This window comes from Ursus arctos, unplaced genomic scaffold (assembly GCF_023065955.2).
Source record: "Ursus arctos isolate Adak ecotype North America unplaced genomic scaffold, UrsArc2.0 scaffold_5, whole genome shotgun sequence".
Classification (NCBI taxonomy): domain Eukaryota; kingdom Metazoa; phylum Chordata; class Mammalia; order Carnivora; family Ursidae; genus Ursus; species Ursus arctos.
Genome location: NW_026623067.1, coordinates 28,146,462 through 28,173,412, shown reverse-complemented (window position 1 = coordinate 28,173,412; position 26,951 = coordinate 28,146,462). Strand labels below are relative to the sequence as shown.

Genomic DNA, 26,951 nt, shown 5'->3' with positions numbered 1-26,951 from the left:
CGTTCCCAGCTCCAGTAGCAAAACCTAAGAATTGGTGCTATAGCGCCACCTCCTGGAAAACAAAAGGAAGGCTCCTAACCACCAATGTGTTCAACTGTTAGTATCAAAGTAAACCAAATCTTGCCTAGGGGCACCTGGCTGGCTTAGTCAGTGGAGCATGTGACTCTTAGTCTCCAGGTTATGACTGAGAGCCCCAGGTTGAGTGTAGAAATTACTTAAAAATAAAATCTTGAACAAACAAACAAACAAAAAACAAAACTGGGAGGCCTGGTTGGCTGAGTCAGTTAAGCGTCTACCCTGAGCTCAGGTCATGATCCCACATCAGGCTTCTTCCTTGGCAGGGAGCCTGCTTCTCCCTCTACCTGCTGCTTTCCCTGCTTGTACTCTTTCTTCTCTCTCTCTGACAAATAAATAAATAAAATCTTAAAAAAAACAAAAACAAAAAACCTTGCCTAAATAAGAAAGGTATTTGCTGCTTCAAATATGGTGGCAGAGGCACTTTTCATCAAACATCATGAAAAATCATGGTAATAGAAAATAAAAGAAAATGACAATTTTCCATGAACCAAACCCAAAGATATGGAATACTGCAATGTAACTGATACAGAATTTAAAATAGCTATTATGAAGATATTCAATGAGCTACAAAAAAACTCAGACAATATGCTGATCTCAGGGATACAATTAATGAACAGGAGTACTTTACCAGAGAGACTGAAATTGTAAAAAAGAACCAAAAAAATTCTGGAACTGAAGAACTCAATAAATGAGAAAAATGCATTACGAATGCAATGGAAATAGACCAGATCATATGGAAGAGAGAATGAGTAAGATGGAAGATAGAAATACAGAAATTATTCAAGTGCAAGAGGAGAGAAAACTAAGATTTTTAAAAAGTGAAGAAAACCTATGAGAGCTATCTGATTCCATTAGAAAAGTCAACACAAGAATAATGGGTAGCCCAGAAGGAGACGAGAGGGAGAAGGGGGCAGAGGGAATATTTAGAGAAGTAATAGCTGAGAACTTCCCATACCTGGGGAAGGAACTGGGGATACAAGTCCATGAAGCTAATAGAATACCTTACTATTTCAATGCACAAAGATCTTTTCCAAGACACATTACATTAAAACTGTTAAAAGTCAATGATAATGAAAGAATTTTAGAGGCAGCACAGGAAAAAAAGACAGTAGCCTGCAACAGCACCCCCATTACACTATCAGCAAATTTCACAGCAGAAACTCTACAGGCCAGCAGAGAATGGAATGACACATTCAAAATATTGGAAGATAAAAACTGCCAGCCATGAATAATCCATCTGGCAAAGTTATCCTTTAGATGTGAAGCAGAAATAAAGGCTTTTCCAAACAAACAAAAGTTGAGGGAGTTGTTGAAAAGAGCTCTTTGAGCTGAAACAAAAAGGCAAAAGTACCAGAACTCTGATTAAGGTAATAAGCAGTCAGTCAGAATTAGAATACTGTAACTCTTTTTTAGAATAGTATAATAAATTCTTAACTATAACATAAAGGGAAATCGCATTAAAAATAACTATAACTACTACAACTTGGTAATGAAAACATAGCATATAAAGAGATAATTTGTGACATCAAAAATAAAAGAGTAACAGTAAAAAAATGGAATCTTTATAGGTAAATGAAGATAAATTGCTTTCAGTAGAAAAGGAATTATTTTATTTATGAGATGTTTTATGTAAATGCTTGGTAACCACAAAGCAAAAATCTAGAGCAGAGATGTTATACATAAAAAGGGGCAAGACTGAATAAATTAACATGGAAAACCACCAACTTACAAACGTAGACATAAACATAAATGGAAGGAAAAAAACACAATAGAGATACAAAATAACCAGAAGGCAACAGATAAAATGACACTAGTAAATCCTTGCATATCAACAATCACCCTAAATGTAAACGGTTTGTATTCACCAGTCAAAAAGCAGGGTGGCCGCATGGATTTAAAAACAAACAAACAAACAAAACAAAACAAAACAAAATGAAACAAGACCCAAATATATGCCACCTGCAGGAGAATCATTTCAATTCTGAAGACACACATAAGTTCATAATGAAAGGATAGAACTTGATATTTCAAGCAAATGTAAATGAAAAGAAGGCAGGCATATTTTCATAGTCACAAAACAGTCACAAAACAGACTTCAAACCAAATGGGTAATAAGAGAAAGAAGGTCATTATATAATGATAAGGGGTCAATACATCAAGAAAATACAATGATCATAAATATGTAATGCTCTTAACACCTGAGCACCAATCTGTATTAAGCAATCAATAACAGATCTTAAGGAAGAAATACACGGCAGTACAATAATTGTAGGGTACTTCACACTAGATCTTAGCCACAAAGCTGGCAAGCAATTGTAGAGAACCTCAGTACCCCACCATCAACAATGGATAGATCATTCAGTCAGAAAAATCAACAAGGAAACACTGGAATTGAGCAACATTTTAGAAAAAATGGACCTAATAGACATGTACAGGACATTCCATCTAACAGCAGCAGAATACACATTCTTCTCAAGGGCACATGGAAAAATCTCCAGGGCAGGTCATGCCATAAGTCACAAAACAGATCTTAGCAAATTTAGGAAGACTGAAATCATACCAACTATGTTCTCTGAACACAATGGTATGAAACTGGAAATTGGCAACAAGAGGAAAGTGAGATCTACCAGTTGTGGAAGCTAAGTAACACACTTCTAAACAGCCATTTGGTCAAAGAAGAAATCAAAAGGGAAATAAAAAATTGTCTCAAAATAAAAGAAAATGAAAACACGGCATATCAAATACTGTGGAATACAGCAATAGCAGCTCTGAGAGGAAAGTTTATAGCTACAATTGCCTACAATAAGAAATTAGAAAGGTCTCAAACAAACGACCTAACTTTATGCCTCAAGGAAATAGAAAAAGAAGAAAAAAATAAGCTCCAAGTTAGCAGAAGGAAGGAAATTATAAGGATCAGGGCAGAAATAAATGAAATACGGACCAGAAGAACAATAGAAAGGATCAACAAAACTAAAAGCTGGTTCTCTAAAAAGATAAAACAAAATTGGCAAATCTTCAGCTAAACTAACTGAAGAGAGAAGACTCAAATAAATAAAATTAGAAATGAAGAAGAAGACATTATAACTGACAGTATAAAAATAAAAAGGATCATGAGCGACTAAGGTGAAGAATTATATGGCAACAAATTACATAACCTAGAAGAAATGGATACATTGCTAGAAGCACGCAATGTACCAAGACTCAATCAGGAGGAAATAGAAAATCTGAACAGACAAATAATGAGTAAAAAGATTGAATTAAAAAAAAAACACACACACCAACTCCCCAAACTGAAACCTCCAGGGCCAGATTCTTCACTGGAGAATTCTACCCAACAATTGAAGAACTGACACCAATCTTCCTCAAGCTCTTCCAAAATATTGACAAGGAACAAACACTTTCAAACTCATAATAAAATACAAGATAAAAATACAAGAAAAAAATATATAAGCCAATATCCCTAATGAAAATAGATGCAAAAATTCTCAATGACATATTAGTAAACCAAATTCTAGAACATAGTAAAAGCATGATACACCATGACCAAGTGGGATATATTCCTGGGATGCAAGGATGGTTCAACATATGCAAATCAATAAATGTAATACATCACATCAATAAAAGGAAATATATAACACACATGATCATTTCAATAGATATAGAAAAAAAGTATCCGAATATACAATATCATATTATGATAAAAACCTTTAACAGACTATGTATTGAAGGAATATACCTCAACATAATAAAGATCATATATGACAGACGCACAGTTAACATTAGAGTCAATGGAGAGAAACTGAAAACCTTTCTTCTCTAAGATGAGGAACAAGGGCAAGATGTCCACTCTCACCACTCCTATTCAATACATTACTGGAAGTCTTAGCTAGAACAATTAGGCAAGATAAAGAAATAAAAGTTATCCAAATAGGAAAGAAAGAAGTAAAATTGTCATTATTTGCTGATGATATGATTCGATATACATAGAAAATCCCAAATAATTAATCAAAAGACTATGGGAATTAACAATTTCAGTGAAGTGTTAGGACACAAAATCAATATAGAGTAATCAATTGTATTCCTTTACATTAATGATGGATCAACTGAAAACGAAAGAAAATCATCCCATTCACAATAGCATCAAAAACAATAAAATATTTAGGAATAAATTTACTCAAGGAAATGAAAGATCTGTACAATGAAAACTACAAAACTTTGCTAAAAGAAATTGAAGAAGACACAAATGGAAAGACGTCCCATGTTCCTGTGTTGGAAGAATTAGTATTATTAGAATGACCATACCACCCAAAGCTATCTACAGAGTCAATGCAATCACCATCAAAATACCAAAGGCATTCTTCACAGAAATATAAGAAACAATCCAAAAAATTTGTGTGGAATCACAAAAGACCCCAAAGAGCCAAAGTAATCCTGAGAAAAAAAGAACAAAGCCAGAGGTATCAGGCTTCTGATTTTCAAACTATACTACAAACCATAGTAATAAAAACAGTATGGTATTCGCACAAAAATAGACACATCTACTAATGGAACAGAATGGAGAGCCCAGAACTAAACCCAGGCATATATGGTCAACTAATATTTGACAAGGGGGCCAAGAAAACCCAGTGCAGAAAAGATAATCTCTTCAACAAATGGTGCTGGGAATGCTGGAGAAACATATACAGAACAATGAAATTGGACCTCTATCTCACACCACAAAAAGTTAACCTGACACGGATCAAAGACTTAAATATAAGACCTAATACAATAAACTCCTAAAAGAAAATGTATGGAAGAAGGTCATTGATATTGGTCTTGGCAATAATTTTGAACACGATATGAAAAGCATAAATGATAAAAGAAAATTTAACAAATGGGGCTGCATCAAACTCAAAAGCTTCTGCACAGCAAATGAAACAGCCAAATAAAAAGACAACCTATAGAACGGCAGAAAATTTCTGCAAACCATATATCAGATAAAGGGTTAATATTCAAAACCTATAAAGAAGTAAGTCAACTCCATAACAGAAAAAAAAAAATCCAATTAAAAACGGGGCAGAAGAATTAAATAGTTATTTCTCCAAACTGTACATCAAAATGGCCAACAGACACATGAAAAGATGTTCAACATCACTAATCACCAGTGAAATGCAAATTGAAATCACAGTGAGATAACACATCATACCTATTAGAATGGCTACCATCAAGAAGACCAGAGACAACAGGTGCTGGCAAGGATGCAGTAAAAAGAGAATATTTATACATTGCCAGTGGGAATGTAAAATGGTCTAACCACTGCAGAAAACAATATGGAGGTTCTTCAAAAAATTAAAAGATTTACCATATGATCCAATTCCACTTCTGGATATATACCCAAATGAAAATGAGATTTCAACAAGACATCTGCACTCCCATGTTTATTGCAGCATTATTCACAATAGCCAAGATACAGAAACAACCCAAACGCCCATCAATGGATAAAAAGATGTGGAATACTATTCAGCCATTCAAAAGGAAGCTATCCTTCCATTTGTTTTTGTTTTTGTTTTTTTGATATCCTCCCATTTGTGACAACATGGATAGACTGACTGATGCTTGAAATGATGCTTCATTTTCCCACCGAGATTTGGCTCACACTGGTCTTTCTATCTCCCAACACAAATCTCACTCAGACAACGAGCCCTACCTGTTCCATACAAACTAAACTCCAATTTTGCTCTGGTAGGCCTTCTCTGGTTTCATCCTATATTCAGCAGTTTGTAGCAACCAAAAGTACTTACACATCGCTCAGTCAACTGGGGCACCATCTTACTAATAGTAGGACATCATTCTTTCTCTGATTGAACATATTCACTGATAAAAGCCAAAATTTTCATGGGGTTTTTGGTCACAGTGGCACCTAGAGCTATGAACCACAGGCTTTCGTGACTCTTAGACACCTTAACCCAGGTGCACCTCAGTCCACCTTGCTGCTCTGTCTGCGCTGACATTTTCTGACAAGTTTGTGCTCCATTTCTATGAAACTGGAAGACAACTGATCTCATATGCAAAGCTGGCATTATCTTGCCTTTATCCTGATTAAAGTTTAATTTTTTTTTTCAAAAGAAGTCTCTCTGGCTCTTCCTGACAGCTTGGCATCTCACAACATGGGAAGTTTCTAGTCATCCGCATGCACAGGGAATCTATCCAAATTTTCTCATCAAAGCCACGTATAAAGATTTTGGGGGAGACTAGCTCCATCCTTGTTCTTGATAATTCAATGCCTTTCTCTTAGTCATCCAGAGGATCAAGCATTTATGCGTTTTCTGCTTCCAAGAAGTTCCCACCCATGGTTCTTCAGTCACTATATTCCCTACTTCCCACACTGTTCCTGATCTCATGGAAACCCAGCTTTAAAATAATTTTTCAACTGGGGTGTGACCAAAAAAAAAAAAGGATGATTCATCTAGTTGGTTTCCATCTACATGCTTATGTCACTTCTTCAAAGGACTTTAGTAAACTAATTAGCCATGGTTCCCCTCCTAATTTGCTTAGCTTTAAGTCATAATGAACTCATTATTTATTATAAAACATTCAAAGTACTCAGATTTCTTCGGGGGGGGGGGGGGAGGAGAAGAGGAAGCAGAAGAGAGAGAATCTTAAGCAGGCTTTACGTCCAGCATGGAGCTGGACACACGGCTCGAACTCATGACCCTGAGATCATGACCTGCCTGAGCCGAAACCAAGAGTCGCTTGCTTAACTGACTGAGCCACGCAGGCATCCCATCCCCTAGATTTTTTGATAAAAGAGACAACAAATATGAGATTGTCCAAGAAATGAAAGTGATCAAACGTTGATGGAGGTTAATGTTTGAAAGAAGGAAAGAAGAAAAAGGAGAATAAAATTTGTTAAAAGTGCATTTTAGCATCCCCTTTAAAAGAATTAGAAAGCACACTGACATTTTAAAGCCCTTACAGAGCCCGGAAGTACAGAAACTTCAGTATTTTTGTTAATGGTGTTTCTCAAACTTACATGGTCATAAAGCCTCTTTCCAATTTTTTCTTTTCTTTCTTTCTTTCTTTCTTTTTTTTTTTTTTTTTTTAGGTAGACTCCACACGCAATGCAGGGCTCTAACTCACAGCCCTGAGACCAGACATGATATCAAGAGTCGGATGCTCCACCGACTAAACCACCCAGACACCCGCCCCTTTACAATTGTTATTTCATTTCTTTAAAGATGTGAAGGAACATGTCATAGAACACACTTTGAGAAATGCTCCAAAGTCCTTTGCTCTTCTAACCTATGAATCCCTGGCATTGGAACTCCTCATAGGTCCAGGAGGAGGTCCAGACATGAAGGCGGGAGGAAGGCTGTGTCCGGTGATTTGGGGATTAGGAGGGCAAAGGCGGGAGAGATGAGGTCAAGAGAAATCCAATCCAGAGGCAGGGATAAATAATTGGGGGAATTCTGGGATAGTTTTGGAAAAACGAAAAAATCTGTAAGGTTAAGGAAAAGGAGAGACAAAGGAAAGAGAGACTGAGATGGGGACAGCACCTGGCTTCCAGGCATAGCTCAGCAGTCAGTGACCTCATTTTCCTCCTCCCTCTCCTTCTAGGAACAGTTGAACCCATGGCTGCTCTGTCCAGGCTTAAACTTTCCTAGAGATTCCTGAGGCTACCCAACCAAGCCCACTGAGTAATAACAGAATTAGAAGTTGGCAGATAGAACTCCATACATACATGCTCAAGGCACAAAGTATGGATTTACAGATGAAATCAACAAAATTCTAGAAGAGCAGAGGTATGGCTGTGGTGACTGAAACAGCAGGACTCAAGAAGCTGACACCTGAGACGAGCCTTGAAGAAAGCTGATTTGCCCCCTCACAGAACCCCAGAAAGGCTTAGAAATTTGATGAGCAGATGCCCTATAGAATGGAAAATAAATATGGAACTATGAACAAGGAGCTTTACAGAAGTTCTATTTAAGAAACAATGAGGTCAAAGTCATAGAAAAGGGAATCTATATAATTCTCACCCCTTGTTCATCAAGATATCACATAATCTCCGAGGTCAAAGAGACAGGAATGCCATCAAAACTAACCTCAACATTTTCCTTACTCAGAGACACTGCATTTTTTCAAGTGGGAATATAAAATTTTGGTGACCTTGGGCAAACAGGGCTTGGCAGTAGTAAGAATGGCTAGGAAATGTTCAATATCAACCCAAGGGCTTTGTTATAGCCTGCCAAAAGGGTTCATGAGCAGACTCTCCCTCCATCGCTCACGGTTTCAAAGCCTCACTTTCTACATCACGTCCTAACATGCGCCAATACCTTCTTCATTATCAACATCAGAAGACTTTGCTGTATGAGAATCAAGTGGCTTTTCTGACATTAAATGGCATACTAATATAAATGATCATATTTATTACCATTACAATCAATTCAGCTCAAGGTTTTGAGTTGCAAAACATCAGTTTGTATTAGAGAGAGATGCCTTTCATAACAAAATGTCAATTAAATCTTTAACAAGGCTGCATGCATCATGGTTTTGTTACACCCTTCGATAGCATTATCTTCATAAATCATGACACCTACTGTATGACCAATTCTGTACATGGCTCTGCTCTGCTCTCCGTAAGAGGACCTCAGGTTGCTTAGGACTTTGAGCTACAAGAAGATGATATCTGCATCATTTTCCTTGTGCAAGATTATTCGTAAACTAATTTTGGAAGAATGTCAATCAATGCTTTTGGTATTTGTTTTAAAATTCAGAAAATAAAACAAATTATAGCCCAGATTGCTTCTGCCATGCTGGTAGAAGTTATGAGATTTATTCTCTGGAAAAGACAAGCCTCTGGAAACATGAGGAAGAAGAAATGTTGAGCAAACAAGGGGAAGGAGAGAAAGTCTGCTTATTCCTCCAGCTCCCTTTTACATTTGACTTGTTTTACCCTTTGAGGTGCTTGTCTGAGGAACCTGAATCATCCACCAGTCAAAACTGAAAAACGCTGACAGTCATGAATTCCCCAACAAAATGTCCTGGATGATGAAACCAATCAGCCTACAAATTCCACTCAGACACACACAGCTTCTAGCCAGGATCTGTTTTGGGTTTTGTGTGTGTGTGTGTTTTGGTGTCTGCAGTTTAAATATGAACTGACAGCCAAAGGTCACCAGCTATTTAAGGAAATCCTCTAGGATAAAGGATAGAGACCAAAATAAACCAAAAGATAAGAGGTTGTTGGCAAAAAGAGAGACAAGGTGACGAAGAGAAATTTTCAAAAAAATATCACTAATATTCTGAGAGATATAAGATAATAAATAATCTATAATACAAAAATAGCCTGCTACAAAAAGAGGTATTATCAAAGAACAGAGGTTTAGAAGGTAAATCTCTCAAAAAGTAGATGAAAAATAACAGAAGGAAAATGGGATAGAAAAGATTAGAAAATTAAAAACTCAGTCTAGAACGGCCAATCTTTAAAAAGTTTGAGTTTCAAAGACAAAAGAATGAACAAACAACTATAATAGGAGGGAATGGGAAGAAAGAATAGCAATAAAGAAAGAAAAGGAAGGGGATGTAGAACTTTTTTTCTTTAATTTCCAAGTACCTAGAATTGCAAGATATGAGTTTCTAGACTGAAAAGGCCTACAAATTTCCCAGCAAAATGGATAAATAAGACCAGTCCCAGTATAAGTCATCACCAGGTTAGAGACTACTGAAGACCCCCAGAAGATAAAAAAAAAAATTCCCAAAAAAGAAAGAGAAAAACAACACCAGCTTGCATGTAAAGGCTAAGAAATCAGAAAGAAAATGATGTCTCTCTGTGTGCTCGAAGTCAGAAGACAGTGCAATGTCCTCAAAGCCTGGGATAAAAATTGTGTCTAACCTAGAATGCTACACAAACAAGTATAAGGGTATTTCTGGATGTGAGGACTTAGAGAGTATACCTCCTAAATACTCTTTTTTTTTTTTTTTTTTTAAGATTTATTTATTTTAAAGAAACAGAGAAAGAAAGAGCAAGAAAGAGAGAGACAGAGAGGGCGCCTGCACGCAAGCATGGGGAGGGGCAGGGGAAGAGAGAATCTCCAGCAGACTTCCCCCTAAGCACGGAGCCTGCCATGGGGTTTGATCTCATGACGCTGAGATCATAACCTGAGCCAAAATCAAGAGTCCAACGCTCAACTGACTGAGCCACCCAAGAGCTCCCTTCCCAAATACTCTATGGCAGAAGCAGTGCAGTGATAAAATGGAAAAGTAAACTGAGGAAACTAATTTAGGATCTAGGAATTAGGGGATCAGAAAAAAGAAAAGAATTGAAAGGAATTCCCAGAACGATGGTGAAAAATAAACACAGGACAGCCAGAGAGCAAGGGGTTGAGACTGAAATCGTAGGTAGCCTCCCGGGCAAAAGGTGGCCAAGAACAAGGGCTTGACAACATACAGACTATCTTATCAATGTCAAAGGTGAGTTATCTTCTTGATAAAGGGGTGAGTACGAACCAGCAATAGGCGTATAGAAAACTAAGCAAGCAAGCAAACAGATAAAGACAATGATTAATTCCAGGTTGGGGGGAATTTTACATGGAAGGCAATAATAGTATTTAACTAAGTTGTGATAACTGATACCAATCCAGTCAAAATTCAAGACAACACAATATCAGTGTGACGTTGGGGAAAGAAAGTGTGTGCACCAGAGAGAACAAAATGAATGGAGAGAGAGAGAGTGGTTGGCGAGAGAAGACAACTCCTCACTTCCATCATGGAGAATCAGTAGATACTTTTCAGTAAGCATCGACTAAGTATCCACTAAGACACCCTTTATGCAGAGAAATGCAGGTGATGCTAAAAAGAATCTAAAAATACTGAATATAGTTGGTTTGGAGAAGGAGAAATGGGGAAAGGGGTTATAAGGGTGCTTTTCTCTAAAATTTCTAAGAGTATCAGAATTTTTCATCTCTGTGCTATATAACTAAATATCAAATCAAATAAAAACCACTAGTGCTTTTGCTTTGGCCTGTTATATAAATGCACAGAACAATCTGGTTTCAATCTTGGAAAACAAAAGCTGTTACTAGAGGCTCTGGCTTGTTCTCTCTCTTTTTTCTTTCTTTCTTTCTTTCTTTCTTTCTTTCTTTCTTTCTTTCTTTCTTTTTTTTTTTTGAGAGAGAGAAAACGTGCAAGTGAGCGGGAGGGGGGAGGGGCAGAGGGAGTGGGAGAGAGAATCTTCAGCAGGCTCCATGCTCAGTGCAGAGCCTGATGAGGGGCTCAACTTCAAGACCCTGAGATCACGGCCTGAGCCAAAATCAAGAGTGGGATGCTCAACTGACTGAGCCACCCAGGCGCCCTCCCCGCAATCTGTTCTCTCTCTGGGGGGGGGTGCGGGCGGGGAGTGGTGAAGAATGTTTGGAAGACCAATCACTTTCTATTTTTCACAAGAAAACAGCCATATGGATAAATTGGTTAAATACCTTCTGTTGAAAGTTTTCAAAGCATATCATTTCTGAAATTTCACTCTTTCAAAGTCCAAAGTCAGACTGAATGTATGCTGACAATTTGAGACACATGAACACTTTCCAGTTCATTTATCAAAACTGTTTAGACGATGTCAGAAGTATAGTCTACTCTCCAGTCTAAAAGAGATCATTGTTAGCCTCTAAACAGTAAATAAAAAAGAGACAGACACACACACAGGAAGAGAAAAGAAAAAGAGAAAAGAAAAATCCACTTATGCAATAGTACTTTGCTTACAATACCACCTGTGCATAGGAAATTATTTAACAGAATAATTTTCATTTCTCTAATTCAAACCCCTGGTCATCTTCACACTAATTACAAAAGCTTCTTTAGCCTACCATAAATACCATTCACCTTTTCCTCAGAGTCAATTAAGTTTAACATTTCTTTGCATTCTTAGGCAGTTTAATTATTCTTTTTATTTTGGGGTGTAATGATTTTTTACCTACAAAAAGGGAGGAGGGATGTTTATTTACTAGATTCTATTTTGTATCTTCTCCCAAACCCCCACTGCTTTCAAGACTTCCTGTTTGTCACATGTTCCAATCGCCCTAAGGAAAACCGGGAGAACCCGCTACCCGTGCTTAAATTACAGCTATAGAGCTGGATTGTGTTTAGGATTTAAGATGGTACACGGGAACACAGAAGACCATTTTAAAGTAGACTCATGGATTTTTTGATCCAGGAAGATAATTCGAAACTACTTAAACTAATCTCTTCATTTTATGTATCAGGAACCTTAAGGAACAGAGAAGCTAGCAGGTGTCTTGCCAAAGCTGCTGGCCAAATTTCACACTCTGAGCAACGGGGCTGGATCAAGGTCTTCACACATTCCAAGGTCTTCGATGACACCTGAAGAAAATCTTTCTAAATGAGACAATGGCCAAGTGAACATGGTAACTTGCCAAGTTGTGGTTAGAGCAAATTCATCCAAGTTTGAGAGTTCTAAGATCTGAGAACCTCAGAACTTCTTGCATGCGTACTTTCTCAGATGTTTGGTGAGTACCATGGTGACTACTGTTGCTTTGCAAATATTTGGCATTCTTTTTAACTCTCAAGAAGAAATGGATCATACCTGTTGTTCCGGAGGTAAAAATATAAAGATGAGGAGCCTTGAGACTTGAAGCTACATGGTAGCTGCGTGGCACGGGCTTGTCAGATGCCGTGCTCAGTTTTTCTTTGAGTGAAGTTACACCTTGTGGAACAGAATCGTTCATCCCCCAAACAGTGATACCTTCTGGGAGGTTCGGAAGGATTTCTTCTACAGTTCCAAGCAAATCTAAAAACCAGAAGTTTAGGAAGAGATAAATAAAACATAAATCTGAAACCATTAACTTGTGTTTTCTTTTCTCTGTTGGAACAGAGATAAAATGTCACTATGATGCTGACTTCCTCTTCATTGGGATAGTGAATATCATAGCCATTTTATGATTCTGATTCATTTTGATTCAAATTGTATTCTGGAGACACCATTATTCAGATTATATTTTTTTCCAATTTTTAAATGAAACTCTATTTTTATATTCTGCTTTAAATCTACACTCAGGATAGCACAGTCAACATTTTCATTGAAATATATCTCAGTAGCTCGTTATTCCACAAAGCCATCTGTATGTCACTGTTTAATTCTACTACAATGCAATACAGTCGGGAGACTTTCCTGACCCCTCTGGAGTCATAAGATCATTGTGGTTTAGAGACGGTTTCAGAGCCAAAAGTTAAGTGAGGAAATTTAGAGATGCCCTTTTCTCTAGATCAGGATAACGGAAGGTGAAAGTCTTTGAAAGCAAAAGGAGGAAATGAATGCTTTTCGTAACAGGCAATAAAGTCCCCAGGGCCCAGCAAAGGAGCAACAATGGCAGGTGAGAGCAGGTGGAAGATAGCAAAACCTCCATCGGCAGCGTGCGATCCAAGGCCCACCTAGAACCAATGCCAAGCAAAATGGAAAGCAAGAAGTAGAAAAGCCTGGAACACGGGTGTCTTCGGGACTGAAGAACTTGAGAGTCTCACAAGACCAAGGGTCTGGGCTGCAATTCAGGTTTCAGAAAGGAAAAAAGGATACACCTCCCAGGAAGCCTCTACTGTAGAAAAACCTCTACTGGAGAGGAGAGGCTATGTTGCGTTAATTTGGGAGACTGAACCCGACCTTTTTCATTTGGTCATTAACGTAGAAGAAAACGTTATTTGCTGAGGAGGAGCTGGGGTGAGAAGAGAGACAGAAGGTGGGGGCGAGTCCCCGAGGAGCAAATACTTATTAAGGTATTCAGCACTCTGTAGTATAGAAAAGAAGCAGAGCATTATCATTCCCAGAAAGTCTTCTGTATAAGCCAGTGAGGCTCATATTTTTTTTCTAGAGTAGAGACATAGTTATTTATAGTCTTTAAATACCTTTAAAATTTAACAGTTCTCTACTTTAATATGGATCTCTAACACTGAAGTTTGACTTTTATATTCCACAAAGGTGCTCCAATTTGAGTTTAGTATTCCTGTAAAATGTCGCACTTGTCTAAGATACAAGGGATTTCTGAGTGCTACATTATTTATCTTAAAATCTACCTTAACATCCTTAGAGATAGCAAGCAGTAATATCCCACTGGCCTTTGGAGTCAATGCAAGGAATCCCAGTGATTACCAGTAACTGCCAGAAGCTAGGAAGAGGCAAAGGAAGACTTTTTCCTAAATCCTTTTGAGGGAGCAGGGCCCAGAAGACATTTCATTTTGGACTTCTAGCCCCCAGAGCAGTGAGGGAATAAATTTCTTTTGTTTTAAGCAACCCAGTTTGCAGCAGCCCTGGAAAATTAATATACCAAGTCCCAAGTTGATGGACAGAATTGTTACTCTAACCTGTGGCCAATTATCCCTAATCTATACATGACCTCATAAAAGAAATCAATTATAAAAAATAATGTTATTTAACATAAAATATACCCTGGTTAGAAGCTCGAGTACATGTAAATATGAACCTTTCCATCCAAACAATTCTATTTTTTTCCTAAATTTTTAACAAAACTTCAAAAATAATTACAAGATCTATTCTGCTTTGAAGCTGAACTCAGTGTGCTGCATTAAACATTTTTTTGGAAATGGAAATCAGTATCTGGGAACCTCAAAAAGCCATCTGTCAGCCACTTCTACTATAATATAATATATTTGAGAAAAACTCATGATTTAGTTCCTCACAATCTATAATCCAGATTGATCACCAAGAAACAGCAAAAGAAACATGTCAAATTAGACCAAGCAGTTCACAAATAAAACCTGTAATATGACTAAGGAAACACAGAAAATGATAAAGAGTTCATATGTCGGGGTAGGGAGGCAGACTGGGACTTGAACCTTTTTGAATTAACTTTAATTTCTATCACAAATCCACATAAAATAAATTCTAAGAGTCCAGAGTTCCCCCAAGCTTACAAAGCGTGTTGCTAGCCATAGATTGCTTCGGTAAGAAGTGAAAAATCACAGGCAATCCTGAGGGAAGAACAAGCCACAAATAAATGAAGAAAACAGGACAAACAAATGATCGAGACTTTCTATTTTCTTTTAATTTTGTGTTGTCCTTGTTGTTTTTGAGAGGGGAGGGGCAGAGGGAGAGGGAGATAGAGAACCTGAAGCAGGCTCCGCGCCTAGCACAGAGCCTGACTCAGGGCCCAACCTCACAACCCTGAGATCAGGACCTGAGCCGAAATCAAGAGTCAGATGCTTAACCCACTGAGCCACCCAGGCAACCCTAATTTTGTTTTAAAGACTTTTTCTGGCAATTTGAATGTATAAGTACAGGTCTCTGAACTGATTCATTTCATTATCTTAATTTCAAATCTCTCGTCTGTAATTGTAAATTAACAGCATAAACTTATAAAATGTTTTTTTGTAAAGATATGTAAGTCTAAGCAGTCAAAATAAGTGCAAAGAAGTTACAATATGATTAATTGTGGCTCCAAATCTTTTCTGGAATTGTAGAGTCTAAAGAAACACTTGACGTTCAAAAACAGTGATGATTTTTAGAAGAAAAAGGAAGTGAGCTGATTCCTAAGAATTAGAGGAAATACAATTCAGTTCCCTTCATAGGTTAAAATTAAATTGACTTGACTTAGCTGAGACATTCAGAATTCTATAGAATTTTATTAAAGTATTTCTTCAGTAGTCGTAAGTAATGTGGTTGAAGATAATGAAAATTGAAATAAAATTTTGAACGGTCTTGTAGAGGATAAAAAATGACAATTTATTTATCACTGTCAATCTTCCTTAACACAATGAAAAGGTTCAGTGTTATATTGAAAGTAAATTCTGAATCTTAAGTCCTGACACAAAATAGCAGTTGTTTAAACACCTCAAGGATACTTTTCAGTGAAGGGTACTACCATCGAAACCTGTCGAACTGTAAGGACCTCAAACGAACAATGTAACTAATCCGTAACTCCGCTCACGGCCCCTGGTGCATAGACGCTGGGGTGCTGAATAGAGATCTGGTTATGGGATTAAGCTCTGCCCATGTGATCCCCTGGAGATGCAGGTCTTGACAGAAAACTGTTATAAGAAAATGAGACATCTGAATATTCTATGACCTTGAACAAAGTCTACCTTACAGGATGAGGCTGTAATGCAGAAGGTTTTCACAGCAATAGTGTCCTTTTAAGAAGCACGTATTATTTCTCAAATATGCAAGGCACTTCATTAGGTAGTGCTGTGAGCATCAAAACGGGTATATTAAAGGGCTGCCTGGGTGGCTCAGTTACGCACCTGACTTCAGCTCAGGTCATCATCTCGGGGTCCTGGGATCGAGTCCTGCATTGGGCTCCCCACTGTGCGGGGAGTCCGCTTCTCCCTCTCCCTCTGCCCTCCTCATACTTTCTCTCTCTCTTAAATAAATAAATAAAATCTTCTTAAAAAATAGGTAAATTATGATCGCTGCTTATGATCCTTCAGCACTTTTGGTACCAGTTAATTTGTTTCTACCTCATCTTGTCTCTTATTTACATTACTGACACTATAAATGCAATGAGTAAAATTTAACATATCCCTTTCCTATGCCATTAGTATGAATTATGTTATTCATCCTGCATTAAAAACTCTTAAAGTTATCTTATTCTACATAAAACAAGCTAATGCTTTCAAAGGAATAGCTTGCAGTTCTTAATACACTGGCAAGCACTGAAACTTTGAGGTGTGAAGACAACTTATATGGAATTCCAGGACAAATGGTTACCTTGAGTTTCCCACATTCCAAAGCAATAATCACACAGAATCCAAAGTGAAATTATAGATCTCGCTTCATGCTTATAAATACCATTCTACTACGTACAGCAGCTCAACAGGTTTTTTATAGAAAGCATGGGCAGGCTCTGGTTTTCAACAAAACTGATGCTTAAGTAAGCAATGTCCTGAGGCAATTCATATCCGGCCAGAAACTCATCTCACCATAAATAATATGCCAGCTATTCTAACAAATATTAGTTTATTAATAATCATAACCTAACCCTAGGAAGTACACAGAAGCACAAATCTTCTGATTGTGATAACATATTCTTCCCAGAAATGATCTTATTAGCTGTCTTGAATATATGCACACAAGTTGGTAAGTGGGTTTACGTGCTTTCACTCTCAGCTGTCCCCATATGTTTTGAGCGACAGAGAGCATATTTATTATGGGTAAAATTGTGCAAGGAAGTAAAAAGTAGAACACTTCATTTGATTTTATTTCCAGCACATCTCCCATTGCCAATGAATAATTATTACCCAAATGGGACCACAACACCATGATGTGTTTGGCTTGCTGTTTTTCATTGACAAAGGAGTAAAAACTAGTAAATGCACAGAAAAGCTCTCTAGACACAGACTAACCAGTAAGTAAACTATAAATTGGTAAAAAGGCAATTCCGAGGTAGTATGTCTACAAGATTCATATCCCATCAGAGTTATTTTCCACATTCCTTTCTGGTTATAAATGCAAGAATCCTCCTTTTCTTGGCCAGAGAAGAGCTAACCATCTGGCTCCTAACTTGTCTGACACCATTCCAGCCCTGGGTGCTGAGGGTTGGGAAGTAGATATGGCCACAATGCTACTGGGGAGGACAGAACAGCTGCTTAAAACCAGTTCGCGTGGGTCACATGCCATGTGCCCGCATCCGCCACCTGATGGCCTTCTGTCCATAGCAAACGCAGACGGTCTTACTTTGCATATATGTCTCTGTCGCTATGCAATTAAAAATAATTATGGCGACCATTTATTGACTATATACGATGGTCCAGGCACTCTGTTGTGTTCTTTACGTTTAATTCGCACAAGACCTACTGATACTCATTGACCATCTGCTGTGTGTTAGCAGTCAGTTAATGGCAGAGTTAGGCTTCAAGCCCATGTTTGCCTGACTCCAAGATGTATATTTCTCCCACTTAGTCCTGCTACTTCTCTGAGCAGGCACAATCTCCTTTTAAATAGTTTTTGCTCCTGCCAGCATTCAAACATCATTCTCCTACAGTGAACACATGTTCGGCAGATAATGTAAATAAGAACCCCACTCAGTGTCCCCATGATCAGAAAAGAAAAAAACCACAAATGTATCAGTGCTTAGAACACTGGCTTTTCCAGCAAGTGAACCATGAAGCTGCTTAACCTTCCTACTGAAATGAGCAATTTTCTTTTGGAATGGAGGTCATCTTTGAGCTGAGTCTAAAATGGAAAATAAAAATGCAAAACAGCCATTCGTTCTACTAAATATAAGTAAAAACATAAAAATGCCCTAAAAATGAAAACAGATAGATGTGAGGATATCACGATACCTGGATTAAATAATAAAAGTTTACATGAGCCATGTATCTTATCTATCTGAATACATAATCCTTTCTATAAAACTTAAAAGGTCTTTATTTTTCCTCTAACCCTTCCTCTTGGTCTTTAAAAAGCAGATGGCTTTATGGCTGAAAGTCATTCGGAGAATTACAATGGCTTGGATCGTTAACTGGAACATTTGCCCTGCACAGTCTGAATGCAACAGTTCAGGAAAACTAACGGGGCAAATCTGCATGCATTACTGTAAGTTATTAGAGCCATTTCTTGTGAACAGGAACACAAAACCTGTCCAAACATGTTGATACTATTGAATCTAAAGTAAGAGTTCAGGGTAATATTAATATATATTTTTTAGTTACCCACTTAGAATAATTTGTGTATATTAAGAAAGGAGAGAGGACAAAATACATATATGCAAGTAAATCTGAAACTTCGCGGATGCTTAGTGTGTCTAAAATGCTTCGTACTTTTGGGGAGTCATGATTCTAACAATTAGCAAATTAATATAAAACAACACAACAAAGAAATTCCACTGATATATCTGCTATCAAAATCAGTTACCAAATGGACAGCAGAGGGACGATTTATTAGCAAAAATATGCAAGTAAATAAGAAGTTACTGGGAGTCCACATGTACCTTATACTTTTTCATGAGGTCATTCATTCATTCATCCTGGCAATAAATATTTGTCGAGCAACTCCTCCATGCCAAGTTTTGAGAATTTAGCAGCGAAGAAAACAAACTTCCTCTGCTCAAAGATCTTACATCCCCATTCTGGGCCTAGTCCTCAAGAGTCCACACAAACAGCAACTAGAACTTGACCATCCCACTGGGCGGCTGTGAACAGCCATACCACACCTGACACAGGAGGGGTTAGTGGAAAAGGTACCGAAAGCAAGTAGGTGGATAGACGGATGGTGAGAGACAGTGAGGGAAAGGGGGTGGGGAGCAGGAAGGGATGGGGAAGGAAAGGAAACAATGGCAATGGGGGAAAGAGCAGGAGCAGGAGGAGAAAGACAAAGGTGTACCCCGCAGACCTGCACATCCGAAAATCCCGGCTCCAATCGGTACGTTGCTTCCTCTACATGTGTCAGCTTGAGTGGATGGCTTGCCCGCTCTAAACCATGCTTTCCCTACCTTTAAAACAAGGCTATGGCTGCGGTGAGGATCACGTAAGACAATATATATATATAAAAACAATGTGTAATTCATAAAGTACTTTAGAAATGGAAGAGATTATTATTACTGATTATTAACACTATTATTATTACTGCTAAAGAGATCAAAGAATATAATTACATAGACTTTTTAAAGTGATATACAAGCATCCCAACATTTCCCTTTTTATTCTAAGTAAAGAGAAAAGCATATAGAGGTAGATGATAATCTTGGCCACAGGCACTACTGGCAATAATCAAAGTTGAAATATTGGGAGGAAAGGACCAGGTTTAACCTAAGACTATCTAATTTCCAATAAGCACTGAAATTTTCCAGGGAAATCTGAAATGCCATTTGATACCTCTTCAAAACCACATTGTACAGATAGAAAACTTTCGGGGCGCCTGGGTGGCACAGCGGTTAAGCGTCTGCCTTCGGCTCAGGGCGTGATCCCGGCGTTATGGGATCGAGCCCCACATCAGGCTCCTCTGCTATGAGCCTGCTTCTTCCTCTCCCACTCCCCCTGCTTGTGTTCCCTCTCTCGCTGGCTGTCTCTATCTCTGTCAAATAAATAAATAAAATCTTTAAAAAAAAAAAAAAAAAAAGAAAACTTCCTAGCAAGTATTTTTGAATCTTCAGACTGTGAGAGAAAGGGATAAGAGTCTTAAAAATATTTAATTTTTTTCTAATTATCTGTATACGAAAAACATGGCATCTTAATATTGGCAACCTTGATGTAAGTCACCTATTTTTATGTAACTGGAATGCATAGTTTTTCATAGTTACATCAACAGGGGACTGGCAGCCTCAGAAACAACTGGGTTATATATATAGTACAGCATAGTCTTACATCAGAGATCAGCTTTTGAATCTTGGCTCTGCAAACTAAGGTGTGTCAAACTAGACACATCCTCGGTGAACTTCTTTCCCTTTGCTGCCAGTATATAGCTCTGTACCTGCCTCGGAACCACTGAGAGTACCTTTTACATAATCTTTGTTAAAGACAGTAACGATTCGCCTGGGTAGATTAGTTGACATCTTTTCCTTTGACTTATTCCTGAAGACAGAATTATAAGACCTTATTTGGGGGCTCCTGTGTGGCTCAGCTTGAAATTCGCTTGACTTCAGCTCAGCTCATGATCTCGGGGTCCTGAGATGGACATGGTTTTGGGCTCTGCGCTCAGCAGGGAGTCTGCTTGAGATTCTCTCCCTCTGCCCCTACCCCTACTCACTCTTTCCCTCTGTTTCTCTAAATAAATAAATAAATAAAATATATTTTTTAAAAAGACATTACCTGGCCTGCCTATAAAACCTGTTTGAAATCAGTTCTATATAACTTCTGGAAAATAAAATGTTGTTAAAACATACCAAAGTAAGGTGTTCAAGGTCCAACGCCAAACTACTTACCAGCCTTTCTTGTAGCTAATACCAAATTAGATTGTAGCAGCAAAATCCAAGTAAGTTTCCTTATTAAAAGCCTCAGGTGACTTCATAATAATAATAATAATAATAATAATAATAGCAATTATTTCAATTCACCACAGCTCCAGTTAGTCCATACCAGGCACTCAGCTAGTCACTTTACAGAAGCTACATCACTGAATCTCAGAATTACATTGTGGAATAGATTGGTATTGTCACTATTTTACAACTAAGTAAAATGAGCCCCAGGACAGATGATGACCTTTTCCTCAATGACACAGCTAAGAAGTGGTAGACCATAAATGAAATCCAAATCTGTCTGGCTTATCTCCATCTACACCCTCTGACTCACTTCTTTCTCAATACAGCTTCCCTGTGGATATAATGGTTTAATGATACATGTCCATTAGAAACATTCCACGAGACTCTAAGACCTCTAAAATTTAAAGCTCTAAAAACGGTATGTATATATTGTTCACTAATTTGACTCAAGATGCCAAGAATACAGTATTTCAGGCTAAGAGCTTCAAATACCAAAACAAAACAGAACCAAAAAAACCCCACCACCACCAACAAAACAACCCCCCCAAAACACAAAAAAACAAAACAAAAAACTCCCAACAACCTAGTAATTACATAAAATACAATTTGGAATTTATATATTCTAAAGACACACTAAAAAGAACTGTTAATAAGATATAAGGTTGGTTTCTCCACCTATCTATTACAAAACAAATTGACTAAATGGTTTTGGCTTAAAACTCCAGCATCCCAAATTGGCTTTTATGTATAAAAACTACTGTTGGTGTGAAAGTCAAAAACAAGGAAACAACGCAATTTAGTTACTGGCAAGTAAAACAAAACTTTGGCACAAGTAAAACTGCAAAATCAATTGGCCCTAATTAAGCAACCACTCAGTCAAGAGCAAAGTTTGACTGCTTTTTGTTGAGAGATAATCAGCCCTACACACTTCGAGAGGAATCCCTCAGGAGACTGGCAAATGGATGTTTCTCAGGTTGGCTTCAATAACATGACCATGGAAGTCTTTTTAGCGATACTCTGGCCCTCTTAGTTTGCTCTTGTAAAAGGAATTTATGGCTTTATCCATTTTTAGCGCAACCTAATTTTGATATGCTCTAGAAACTGCTATTTAAATTAGACTGAGCAATAAAATATTAGAATATATCCAGAGATGAACGATATTTTTTTTCTGCTCCAATCACATTTATCACCTGCCCCTGTTCACCATGATGTCCAAATTCTGTGTGACTCATTTAGCCTACTTATTGTTACAGTTCAGAGGAAGTTCACCACACTAGTTAACCTCTTTCCAAGATAAGGGATTGAATTTCAGTCTTGGAGAATATGAATACTGAATGAAAAAAAAATGGAACAAAAAATAGATAAGAGAGACTATTCAGCTTCTCCACTCCTTTAGATTAAACAAAATAAAATCAGTGCTTGAGAGTAAACATTTTGCTACTTTCTCAGGTCACAAGTTGGGCTGGAAGGACAAGGGGAATGAGCCAAAATGAAAGTCTTGAAAAACTAACCCTTGTACTATACATCACCTAACCTATTATTGTGTGATATGCAAGTGTTATATGATAAAGGTTACTTGTAAAGTTCTATACTTTGGAGATCGCTAATGTATAAATGTAGATAATTTTTCCATAATGCTCTATAAATCTAAAAATTCTCTATGAGGTGTCAGTGTGTATCTATTAGTCTAAAATACTTAAGTACTTTCACTAAGGTCCTTGCTGGGGATCCTCTCCTCATCCTCCACCGGCCCATCTTCATGCAAGAAAAAATATGCATAAATCCATCAGATTATACCAAACAGGTATCACTGGTCATACTTCAAGTCCACTTGGTTGTGGGATCCATCTTCCTAGGTTCTTTGTTAATTAGGTATTCAACCAAAACCTTTTCTTTGTAGTTCTTTGTCAATATGTGCATCCAAAGCCTAACTTCAAGGGAGGAGGGAGAAGACTAGAACCTACTGATAGAAAAAAAAAAAAAAAAGAAAAGGATGACAGACGGGAGTTGGGGTAAGAGAGAGGAAGAGTCTGCCAAGAGCCCACCCACTGGCTGGGAGATGGGAACCTAACCTTGCTAGGCAAATCCTAGCTTGCAAGCAGTGCAAAATAAGAGCAGACATGAAGATAAGAATTCATGCAATTCAGATTAAACATATTTGTTCTTCAAATGTAGTCAACCTTGATAATGTTACTATTAGTGGCAGGTAGGTATTCTGCCATGAAATCAAGATAACTTCCCTACTCGTCAAATAATTTTGTCAGATGGGACAAAATTTAAAACTTACCAAGTTCTATCTCTCTGTGTTCTTGCATTCGTTGAAGGCATCAATAACAGTAAAACTGCCCCCTCTCCCCAAACAGTAAGAAGCAGAGAATTCAGAAAAGTTTTCTGAACCTCTCTTGGTATTTACTAATCTACAACAGAGTAAGTGATGGAAATGGAAAGGGGAATTAAACTGCCAGTCTCAGAATGGTAAGCCTGTTTTGTACCCTTACTATGCACACTTCATCACACCCCCAAAGTATTAATTGTGAACTGTTCTAACAAAAAAGGGCGGGGGGGGGGGTGACCTTCACCCCATACTTTACCTGCGCCTACCACGAGGGCCCTGGGCTCGCAGCAGCGGATACAGTGCAGAAGGGAGTTGGAGCGAATGTTGGAATTGAGGAAAGCCACCACGCAGCCCAGCTTGGCCAAGCCGAACCACACGTGGACGAAGTCAGGCTCGTTGCTCATCAGCAAAGCCACAGTGTCCCCCCTTTTCAGCGTAGAGTGGTTCAGGAAGACGTGGGCCACTCTGCTACTTCTTTTGTCCACATCCTGATAGGTGTGGATGTCTCCCTCATAGATGATGAATGGTTTCTGGGGCTGCTTCTGGGCAAGATTCAGGAATTTATCCAGGACAGTGCACAGTTCCCCTTTCAGTTTGTACATCTCCAACCGAATTCCATAGCGTACCACCTTCAGCAGGTACCAGAAATCTTCCCAGAAGTAAGGGAACACGAGTTTCTGCAAGAAATGCAGGAAGACTATTCCAGCTGCTAGTCCTGTTAACCATGACAGGAGCATGGGGGCCACCAGGACAGAAGGCAGCTCTGATCCCAGCCCTTCTCTTCAAGTGAGCTCTCCGCAGAGACCGCAGGTCCTCCGGGAGGGAGAGGGTAATCTTGAGAAACAGAATCAGAAGGGTGCACAGAAGTCGCCCCAACGGATGCTGGGGATAAGGCTTGGGTCACCTGGCAGATGAGGGGAGAGCGCGCGAAATCAACGCGGGCACTCGCAGGGTCCTCGGAATCTAGGAGCCCAGTTCAGCGCCCCTGGCAAAAGCCGCAGCTGCGGCCCGCGCCCTGCGGGGTCTTCTGGCCCTCTCCAGCCCTCTCCTCGCAGGCTGGGTCAGTCCCCGGAGCCTCTGCGGCCCTCAACGAATCCCACCACCCTCAGGAGAACTACGTCCAGGGGCAGATGCTCTTCTGGGATAGGCTTTCCGGCGGCTGCAACTCGGAGGCTGAACTCGAGCCTGGAGAAGCTGGGGTGGCGACGGTTGAGAAAGGCAGCGGCTTCCCCTCTTAACCCGCCAGAAACCTCGCGGGGCGTCTGGGCCACGCCTCTGTCGGGGATGCCCCAGGTCTACTGGGATCCGGGTCCGAGCCCCGCCCCCGCTCCGCCCCGCGGCCGGGCGTCCAGCCCCTCCCCTGCGACACACCGGATCCCGGCGAACAGCTCACCGGTGACCGCCGCGCCCGCTGGGAGTGGTTGCCTCCTGCCCGGGCCGCTGGTCCCCTCCGAGTGTTCTTGGGCTGGTGGATCTCTCCTCTAAGCTACCACGGAGGTGTTGTCCGCCTACCGCCCGCCTCCAGGCTCGCAGCCAACCCCTGCTTCGAGCGCCGCCGCCGGGACAGCTCGGGCCCCCTCGCCGCCTCCTGCCTGGGCGCGCGTCCCGCCACCCCCGCGAGTGTGCCGTAGCTGGGTCCTCTGGTCGGGAAAGGACCGTCCCTGGAGGGAAAAACGGGGATCCCCGGAAGTCGTGGAAAGAGTCGAGGGCAACCAGGCTGCCGGAAATGGGGCGAGAGAGTTCATTCACTAAACAATAAAGGAACTAAACTAAACTAGAGGCTGGAGAGGCGATTGGAAGAATTAAAACATACGTATTTATAAGTATATTTATGTATGTACATATATCCCTACGCAAAGAGAGAGAAATAACAAAAAAGATATCTATGAACTGGTCAGGTCAAGGAATATTTGCACTCTTTGACCATAAAATACAAAATTGGATTGTTCTACAAGAAGTACTTTTAAAATCTTATAGGTTAGAATTGACATTTATATTGAAATTGTATCCTTAAATAAGTGCCTACAAGCGCTTTTTGCAAAGTTTTACAAAAATATTGATTCATGTGGGAGCTTAAATCCATATCCACACCCCTTTTATTATCTATCTACCTATCTATTTATTTAGGTATAAGATACTGTAGATAGCTCAGTCGGTTAAGGGTTCTACTGTTGATTTTGGCTCCGGTCATATCTCAGGTTCTTGGGATGAGCCCAGGATGGAACTGGTGTTGGGCATGGAGTCTGGGATTCTCTCTCTCCCTTCTCCCTCTTTTTCTGTTCACCCAGTCCCTCTCTTAAAAACAAACAAAACAAACAAAACCAACCAAACAAAAAAGCTATTTTCTGTCCTTAAAAATAACTTTTTTTTTCATTTGATCGTTTAAACCATTACCAGGACTTCAAACTAAAGATTCCCAAGGTGAGAGGGGAAATGGAGAGGAAACAAGTAATTGTAAAGAATAACAATAAAACTTTATGCAATGATGAAATTTTACTGAAGGTAAGAAACTGAGGGCATTTAATTACACATTTTTTTCTTGCAGACACCATCATCCCAGGCCTCTGCTTTTTTAAGAAGCATGAATACATGGTTAATTGCACATAATGAAATGATTAAGCATTGCCTCACATTTCCCTCCTTCTGTCTTATGTTCTGCAGCTGGGTTCTCGCTAACTTCAGATTTCCTAATAAAGAAAAACCTGATAACTCCAAAGCAGACTCTGGTTTATTAATCTGAAAATGATTATTTTAAAATCACAGTGAAGAGCCCAGAAGAAAGACAGGCTCTTTAATCCTATTTGTGCATATAAAGAAAATGTTTTTTAAGTTTACCCAGAAGCTCTGGTCTTCTCAATCCAAAAACATCTTCTCAGTTAAAAAAAAAAAAAAAGTGTTAGTATCAAGTCAAGTTTTCAACTTGAAAAAGCATCTTTGAAATTTGATCCTTTTCTCTCCTAGCTGTAGTCTGATTCAATTAGCTCCTGGAAAACAACATTTGTAGCAGACAAGATACTATGGAGCAGTGGGTTTTAGGCTTTTGGATTTCCAGCACAAGTAAACTCTGTCCTCCTCTAGTGCAAAAAAACAACTAAAGAATCATAGGTTGCCGTCTTTTAATTTGTTAAATTAAAAACATTAAGCACACATTAAAACAATTACCATCTACTGTCACCATTGTTTTATAAAGGGAAGGATTTATTTCAACATTAAACACAAGGAAAGAATACTATTATAATAAAACACAGTCTTTTAAAATAAAATTAGCTTCATGTGTTACACTTATTTTTCTCATCATGGGCCTGCTAACATCATCCCAAGGCACAGAGCTAAATTTTTAGTAACTACAGATATAAGTGAGTTAAGAAAATATTTGGCACTATGAATGCAAGACACTTTGATTCATTAGGAGAGCTACAGCCTATGTTGCCAAAATCTATATTGGCCAAGACCAATTCCTTGCCTGAAATCTCACAACAAAAGAAGGAATCAGTGAAAATCTTGGGACAGCTAGCAGTATTATATGTACTATTACATCAGCTCATATGCCTGTTCCTGTTTTTTCTATAAATTTGGTATTCACTTTCAAAAAGAACCAAAGACAGCTAAGTAAAATAGATATAATC

At 38.8% G+C, this 26,951-nt stretch overlaps 1 protein-coding gene across 1 annotated transcript in view; it reads right to left on the bottom strand.

Moving 5' to 3' along the window:
- SLC27A6 (solute carrier family 27 member 6) overlaps window positions 1-24,815 on the bottom strand; it is a 66,926-nt gene extending 42,111 nt beyond the window's left edge. The window contains exons 1-2 of the mRNA XM_026507880.4: window positions 23,582-24,815; window positions 12,653-12,856 (exon numbers count right to left, since the gene is read on the bottom strand). Of these exons, the coding sequence (XP_026363665.2) occupies window positions 12,653-12,856; window positions 23,582-24,062 (685 nt within the window). The 5' untranslated portion in view covers window positions 24,063-24,815. The remainder of the gene's footprint in view (window positions 1-12,652; window positions 12,857-23,581) is intronic.
- Between the last annotated feature and the right edge of the window lie 2,136 nt (window positions 24,816-26,951).